General features: G+C 36.7%; 1 protein-coding gene across 7 annotated transcripts; it reads left to right on the top strand.

The window, feature by feature from the left end:
• Positions 1 to 148: 148 nt before the first annotated feature.
• LOC108112553 (G protein alpha q subunit) lies at positions 149 to 8,231 on the top strand. Of its 7 annotated transcripts, XM_041819643.1 has the most exons (11): positions 149 to 273; positions 964 to 1,750; positions 3,427 to 4,010; positions 4,171 to 4,355; positions 4,424 to 4,578; positions 4,712 to 4,840; positions 5,086 to 5,214; positions 5,441 to 5,570; positions 5,633 to 5,786; positions 6,106 to 6,213; positions 6,438 to 6,643. In XM_041819643.1, the coding sequence occupies exons 3-11, from the start codon at positions 3,893 to 3,895 to the stop codon at positions 6,518 to 6,520; spliced, it is 1,191 nt and encodes a 396-aa protein (XP_041675577.1). In that variant the 5' UTR covers positions 149 to 273; positions 964 to 1,750; positions 3,427 to 3,892; the 3' UTR covers positions 6,521 to 6,643. The 7 variants fall into 7 exon arrangements, with proteins under 7 accessions (XP_041675577.1, XP_017077983.1, XP_017077985.1 ...); XM_017222494.2 differs by lacking the exons at positions 4,712 to 4,840; positions 6,438 to 6,643 and adding an exon at positions 6,730 to 8,231 and having other exon boundaries at positions 150 to 273; XM_017222496.2 differs by lacking the exons at positions 4,712 to 4,840; positions 6,106 to 6,213 and adding an exon at positions 5,855 to 5,962 and having other exon boundaries at positions 150 to 273.
• Positions 8,232 to 8,448: the final 217 nt, after the last annotated feature.

Below are 8,448 nucleotides of genomic sequence, written 5' to 3'. Positions count from 1 at the left end.
AATGCAATTTTTTTCATAAAAAGAATAAAAACATGAATAATTTGAAAAAACGACTATCGATTCATTCTTGCTATCGATATTTGTAATTTGTGCGAACGTGTTTTTCGAAAAGCAGGCAACGCCATTATAGGTGTGAAATTGGCAACGCTGTTAAACCGTCGTTCCCCGTGCGGTCACACTGTCCTCAAAAACTACGGTCCGTGCGTCAACGTTAGCGAAAAATGCAAAATTAAATATGTTGTGAGTAGCGAGCGATGCCAAATCGAATATGTTGTGAGTTTCGAGCGAAATCCCCGTTAAACGGACAACGCCTTTGGCCAGCTTTCGCCCACCGCCAACCCCTGTTAGCCCCGTAAAAAAAGTCCCCCCCTCGACAAAAAAAATTTTCGACCAGCACCGAAAAACGTTCCACCGAAAAGCCAGTGTAAAGTGCGTTTTTTCGCCAAATAGTGCCTGGTTATTAAGCAAGGTCCAGCATAATTGTTAAACAATCGGCAAATCGAATCGCGAAATCTTCGAAACGCATTGCTATCAAAATTTTTTCGTTTCGTTAACGCCCTCGCTTATATTTGTGTGTATTCGTTCGTAAAGCAGTGCATATCATTTCGCACTGCTTGCCAGAGGAAAACACTACGAATAGGAAAAAAGTTAAGAATTGTACAAAAAGTTAGTTTGTTGTTTAATTTAAAAATGTTTTCACTACAAAATGGTGATTTAAGCTAGTATTCGTTTAAGGTCTAAGGAATTACTGGTGAAAAGTCTATAGTTTTGGGGTTTTCGGCGGGTGGGCTAACAAAAAAAAAGAAAGAAAAAAAGTGGGTAGGGGTTGTGTGTGTTTACCTTAGCCAGTATGATGATGATTTTCCGGAATGCATATTCCTAGTTTTCCACCCATGCCACCCAACACCCACCCACCTCCTCGTTCTTCTCTTTATCTGTCTGTCTCTCTTATTTTACTTGCAGTTCCACTGCATACAGAAAAATAAACAAATACAAGAAGCATAAAGTATGCAGAAAATTAAATACAAAAGGAGCCACTAAGTGTTTCGTGTGAAATCAATTTGATGACCGTTTCGTCGTCGTCGTCGTCGTCGTACATACTTTTCCGTTTCAATTACACTACAATGAATATTTGTTGAAACTTCGTTGCATTTACAGACTGGTGTTTAAAAACAACAACCACAACAACAACAAGAAGAAACGACAAACAACAACAGTCCTCATACACACGGAAAATCCGAAGAAAAAATAAAAATATATCTATATATATAAATAGTATCATATTTACATTAACAAGAAGAAAAAAAGAAAGCCGAACAGACGTAAACGTAACTTTTATATTACAAAGCACCAGTAAAAATAAATTAACCAACTACACACGTTCCTTAAAAAACAAATGTTTTCCAAACCGCAAACCAACTAAAAACGAAATGCTTTTGAAATTAGTTTAAGCTAACTAAATATTAACGTAAAACCAACAAACCGCATAAAAAAACAACACAAAAATCGCGTGATTAAATTAAAGAAATTAAAAAAAAAAAAAACAGACCGAAAATCGGCAGGGAACCAAATAAAACACACGATTATAAACGCGAAAGAACTTCAAGTCGGCGTATGAAATCGAAACTACATATTTTTTGTATAAAATAGTGCTAGCAAAAACCAAACGAGAGGACTAAAAAACCGGAACATCATTTTGGAGAATCTCGTCTGAACAAAATTTAGTCCCGTGTCTCCGTAAATTTACTAAGTAAGTAAGACTAAGTTAAGTTGGTTTATTTCTAACTTGACCACTTGTTGCCAGGCAATAATATTTGGGGAGTCAATAAGTAAATTTAACTATTTCTTGTATAAGAATATGCAATATCTTATATATCAAAAGCCTAAAAAACTTTAAAATCATTTAAGTACAACCTAAAACCTATATATATCATTTATATATATCATTCTGGCACACTGAAATGAATTTTATTAGTTTTGTCATAAACATGCTTTTAGTACAATAAAATATAAAATGTGGTCACTTTTTATAAAATAATCTGATAAATATATATTGCTCTGAAAATCGTTTATAATAAATTCAATACTAGCTTATAACAACTCCAGTTGCAAGTAAAGAAAGGCTTTGATAAGAGGCAGTGAGTAACATGCTGGCATTTCCGATCTATAATTGCATATTTTAGAAAATGCAATAGAGGAACAGAGGGCACTTCATAAGAACACAGTAGTCGTCTAAAGATTAAGAAGACAAGTCAAACGTTATCTCTCTGACTGGTTTATCATAAGCATATACATGTGTAAGGCAGATAAGACCAGTTCCCGGTAGGTAACTCTCCCTCCCGATTTGGTGGCATGATATATCTGGCAAACTATTGTTAAAATACGCTTCACTGCGCCAATTGCGTGCCCCTGCCCCTGAATTTTGCTACGGCTACTGCTAATTAGATTTCGTGGCTTTGCTCATCGAGAAATGTTTTCCAACTGCAGTCCACTCACTAATCCTGAATCTTAACGACTAGCCATGGACTTTACTTAGATCTTCATATTCACCTCACGCCTCCTACCCTCTCCATTTCTCCTTCCTAGACATTTTTTCAAAAAATATTGGTAGATATTTTCTATTGATATTTTGGTAGTGTCCATGCTGAAAACCTTACCTCGACCCGTGTCAATGTATTCGCCAGCGAAATTGGATTAGCAATCACTCGATATATATAAAACGAGGGCGGGAAAAGAGAGGAAATAGCACCAGTGCCTACGGACTGCAGGTTATAGGCTATATTCTATAGGCTTGCCCTACGCTGAACCCATGAATGAACGACGACTTTGGGTGGACCGAAATCTGTGGAAATTTGGATGAAAGATTTCCATTTCTTGGGCTATTTATATTATCAAAATCTTTGCGATATAGGATTTAAGAATTGGACAATTATTGATATTCCCTGGTCACCTAAATTTCAAACCAAGCTTGGTCCACTCACCTAGGGAACACTCTCGCAAACCTGTGGCCAGTGAAGCCATATATTTACCAAAATCAGCTTTCTTGCAATGAACCTGGCAATGAATCGGGGGGCATTGGGCGAACGCTTCCTCAATCTATTGGCACTTGGTGGAAGGCGATCCCTCAGGTCTGCGCAGAGAGAGAGAACAGACAGACCCAGAACATGACCAAAGCCAATGCCATGGTCAGAGGAAAGCCAGAGGTAGCCATGGGCCATCCATATCCGACGTCGTCATCGACGTCGCCAGCTTGTAGGGCGGGCTAGCAAATATGAAATGTTAATTGCCAGCACGGGACACAACGTGGCGAACTCTCGTTGAGCTAACAACTCTGGTGGTCTGTAAGAGGCATAGTTCCATAGATCCTAAATTTTGGTTATGTAAGCCGCCAAGTACTAAATCAAAGCTTCGTCTCCTTTGTTGCAGATGTTCTTGGATCGTTCAATGTGGTCTTCGTTCATTTGTAACCATCACTCTCAGCCTCCAAATCACCGTAATCTGGTCAAGGACTTAGCGTAGAGCCGTAATTAGAAATAGCAATAGCCAAAGAGAGCCTGGATCGTAAGCGGAAGGAGGATAAAAAATCTGCAGAGGGAGCAACGCCGAAGTACAAATGCATCAAACGAAACTGCAACTGAAACTGAAACAGAATCTGTAACTTGGAACTCGGGTACAAAAAGCAATTCCCTTGGATGAGCAGCAGGCAGCTAGGATACGTTGAATTCAGCGGCAGTCACATAACCAATTAGATAGGTGACAGCGGGTCCAGTGGAAGGGAGTGTCCAGGAGACCATCCCACCATCCAAAACAAAACAGCATACATTTTCTATACGGTACGGCCTGTCGAGCGTAGTGGCAGCAGCACGCGAAAGCGTCCATAAATCTAGTTAGCATGGAGTGCTGTTTATCGGAGGAGGCCAAGGAACAAAAGCGCATCAATCAGGAAATCGAGAAGCAGTTGCGTCGAGACAAGCGAGATGCGCGCCGCGAGCTTAAACTGTTGCTACTGGGTAAGTGGATGTGAAAGGTGGAACATGGAACACATGGCCACATTTTGATTGCAATTAGCTTGGCTTAATGCAATTGAAGGCAGCGCCGCCTTTGCTAATTACATTCCATTGCATTGGCCGGCATTTATGGCTATATATTTTCCAAACCTATATCCCTCAGGCACGGGCGAGTCCGGCAAGTCAACATTCATCAAACAGATGCGTATTATCCACGGCAGTGGCTACTCGGACGAGGACAAGCGTGGGTACATCAAGCTGGTTTTCCAGAACATATTCATGGCCATGCAGTCAATGATCAAGGCCATGGACATGCTGAAGATTTCCTATGGTCAGGGAGAGCATAGCGTAAGTATAGCTTATCTTAAAACTTATAAGCTCAATATTAATATATATATATATATTATATTGTATAGGAACTGGCCGATTTGGTGATGAGCATCGATTACGAGACCGTTACCACGTTCGAGGATCCATACTTGAATGCCATCAAAACGCTTTGGGACGATGCTGGCATCCAGGAGTGCTACGATCGTCGTAGGGAATATCAGCTGACTGATTCAGCCAAATAGTGAGTTACCCGTTGTCAAGCAATTGGAAGGGATATCAAACCTATCCAAAAATAAGAAAACTACTGAAAAACTAACGATTGAGACTGAAAAACTGACTGTACAAACTAAATCCATTATCTTGTTTATGTATAGTTATCTGAAGGATCTCGATCGTGTGGCTCAACCTGCATATTTACCCACTGAGCAAGACATTTTAAGAGTTCGTGTGCCGACAACAGGGATAATTGAGTATCCCTTTGATTTAGAAGAAATCAGATTTAGGTACATACATTTCAACATTTTCATATTACACCAATTGCATGTGTCTGATTTCTCCTTATGGTTATGGTTCCATTTTATTCTTTTTGTTAACAAAAATCTTAAGAATTCCTTTAGCGCATGTCTGTCGAAGCATTCGATTAGGGCCTTTTGCAGAGTTAGTGGACTGAGACGGATTGTAAAACTATTCTAGACTTGGTTATGGTTTTCGTTCTTGGCTTAAAAATGTATTTATTAATCTAATTTAGCTACTTGAGCGACATAGCTCGAATCGAACAGGCTGATTACTTGCCAACCGAGCAGGACATTCTGCGTGCTCGTGTGCCAACCACTGGCATTCTTGAGTATCCATTCGATTTGGATGGCATTGTGTTTAGGTATCTATTCGAAATATAAACTGATTTAAAGCGATAAACTACTGACGAGGCTAGAAATGTAAATGGTTACTATATAGCTAGTAAAAGACTTTGTGTATATGTTTTAGTTACTAATATAATTTGTGGCTTGCGCTTTTGGTATTAAATGCTTTTATGTTATGCTTTGTAATGTTATAAATATTTGCTTAAATTCGATATTAACAATACAATTTTCCCTAACAAACAGGATGGTGGACGTCGGCGGTCAGCGATCCGAGAGAAGAAAGTGGATTCATTGTTTTGAGAATGTGACATCAATTATATTTTTGGTAGCGCTATCGGAATACGATCAAATCTTGTTTGAATCTGATAATGAGGTAAGTCTTTAAGTTCTATATATAATTGATTCCATATATATAATGACATGTATTCCCAACAGAATCGAATGGAGGAATCTAAAGCTTTATTTCGTACTATAATTACATACCCATGGTTCCAAAATTCGTCAGTTATTCTTTTCCTGAATAAGAAGGACTTGTTGGAGGAGAAGATAATGTATTCGCATTTGGTAGACTATTTTCCTGAATACGATGGTAAGTGTCTTAATTATGGATTTAAGTGGCCATAATTATGTACGATTTTATGCGGCAATGAAAACCAGGTCCAAAGCAGGATCACGCTGCGGCCAAACAGTTTGTTTTGAAAAAATACTTGGCCTGCAATCCAGATCCCGAGCGTCAATGTTATTCGCATTTCACAACGGCCACAGGTGGACTTTCACCTTTTTATACTCTTAACGACTATGTATTTGCCTTAAAAATGCCAAACATCATTTGTAGTTTATATGCTAAAAAAAATCATGTAGTACCTTGCTAGATGTAACATTTTGATTTGCCTTCTTAATCGTGACAGGTCCACAGCGAGATGCAATAGCGGCCCGAGAATTCATACTGCGAATGTTTGTAGATTTAAATCCAGATTCCGAAAAAATTATCTATTCTCATTTCACCTGTGCTACAGGTAAGTCTGCGTTTTGGTGTGGGTTTTCCTCAGAAATTGGGTGTGCCTGTGTGTGATTCTAATTTTCAGCCTAAAAAGAGAAAACTGGCAAAGAGGTAAAACTTTGGTCTGTACATCATTTGCATTTGCTTTTGCCGCTGTTTTAGCATAGAGTATCGCTAGTCAAATTGTTAATAACAATGAATATTGATTTCTAATGAAATGATGGTCTCTTGGGTGAACAGATACCGAAAACATCAAACTTGTGTTCTGCGCTGTCAAAGATACAATTATGCAAAATGCACTTAAGGAGTTCAATTTGGGCTAATTTACGGCTGGCAACATGGATTTACCGGGAAAAAATGGCAATGCAAATGAATAATTGATTTATAATGTATATGATTTGTTTTTCAAAGATCCTCCAATAAAAATTTCAATATAGTCTGTTAAATACCTTGAATGGAATGAGTGTGCCTTTGACTTTCTAAGAACTACTTAATAAAACCAACTAATTTGTTATTCTTTCTCTTTGTTTAGATACGGAAAATATAAGGTTTGTGTTTGCAGCTGTTAAGGACACAATTCTGCAATCGAACCTTAAGGAATATAATTTGGTCTAAACTGGATTTGGATCGAAAAACTATTTTTGTGATTTTTATACAAACACACACATACACATTCATATAATTCCTTTTTCGCATATTTACTAAATATAAAAGAAGAATTGATAAGCGAGCGAATGTGGCCGAAAATTTAGGCATTAATTAGACCCCCGAGAAAGTTTCTTACGTTTGTAACATCAGGAACCGAAAACAAAAAAAAATTGTAGCATAAATAGAAATACTAAACTGAGATGGTAAACCAGCATCAAACCAACAAATGATGAAAATTATGTATACATTTTAATTTCGTGAGAAAAATAACACAAACAACATCTGATACACAGGATGGCAGCAAGTAATCAGGACAATTTTTCTCGCTTTACACTACGAATATATATATATATATATATGGAATTCGTAGGCAAATAATAATTTATATTATTGGAATATTTATAGTCATTTTTTTAAGTGTCGGACAAGGTTTTTTGGTTAACGGAAAACGATTTTGTGTGATTTGAAAACTGTTGTTTCGTCTGGGAAAACTCTGCCTGAAAGTCAAAAAGACAGTAACCAGCATTGATTGGCAGGCAAAATGAACTGAGTTTCTGATTAGAGTCGAATAAAAATCGTTAGTTTTTCGGACATAAAACCGATAAACTATGAATTTCCTTGAAAATTGTATACAAAATATACACACGTCCTTGGCTAACTGTTGTCATCCTGTAATAATTGAATAAATTTATTACTATAGTAACTTTTGTAATAAACAAAAACCGAAACAAAAAATATGAAACGTAAATTTAATCAAAAGCTTGATAAGAAACAACAAACTGAAACAATTTTGTCGTACTGAAGCATAATAAAGCAACATTTTACTAAACATAACTACAGAATAAAAAAACAAAGAAAACAAAATTTTGCGTAAAGAATCCCCCGGAATATATATATTCAAAGAATTATATATGCTAGAAGTTTCTTATTAGAATTTCAGGGCATATAAGGCGTGTAAAAATAATAACAATAAACAGAAAACAGAAAACAGAAAGCAGAAAGCCGATATAAAATGAATGAAAACGAAATCACAGATAATACTGTATTTTTTATTAAGCTAAACCGTAAATATTGATACTATTGTTTACCGGCATATTTAACTATACACATGCAAACAGATAATATAAAAAATAATTCATAAACGCATATGTAACAATTGAAAAAGCAAAAACACAAAAAATTTAATTAATTTGCATTTGCGGGAGTCCCATTCATTGTAAATTACGATTCGTATTAAAAAATTGAGAAGAAAAGAAGAGTTAAGAAAATGAATCTGTAAGAGAAACGCCATTTACATGGAACATCCATTGAAATAATAATAATAGTGTAAAACAGAAACGTGTTTGTAAAGAAAGAGAATGTCGATAACCACCCATGCAACAACAGCAGAATCCATGCAACTTATTGATATTTAATCAGACATCAGGTCAAATCAAATCAAATGCGATATACCACTGGTCGAGACACATAACTATTAACTTATCTGAAGGGAAAGTTTTTGCTCTCACGTACTTTTTCGTTGCCATCAAAATTTCAGTCGAAACATTGTTATCAAATGATAGTAGCGCTTGATTTTCGTACTTTTTACATTAACTTTGTTAGT

Source organism: Drosophila eugracilis, unplaced genomic scaffold (genome assembly GCF_018153835.1).
Source record: "Drosophila eugracilis isolate 14026-0451.02 unplaced genomic scaffold, ASM1815383v1 contig_90, whole genome shotgun sequence".
Taxonomy (NCBI): domain Eukaryota; kingdom Metazoa; phylum Arthropoda; class Insecta; order Diptera; family Drosophilidae; genus Drosophila; species Drosophila eugracilis.
This window is presented reverse-complemented; position numbering and strand designations above follow the sequence as displayed.

Coding starts and splice junctions, on each gene's coding strand:
- LOC108112553 (XM_041819643.1), top strand. CDS start 3,893: ATGGAGTGCTGTTTATCGGAGGAGGCCAAGGAACAAAAGCGCATCAAT. Junction 4,356..4,423: donor ATGGTCAGGGAGAGCATAGC/GTAAGTATAGCT, acceptor TATATTGTATAG/GAACTGGCCGATTTGGTGAT. Junction 5,571..5,632: donor TGTTTGAATCTGATAATGAG/GTAAGTCTTTAA, acceptor TATTCCCAACAG/AATCGAATGGAGGAATCTAA.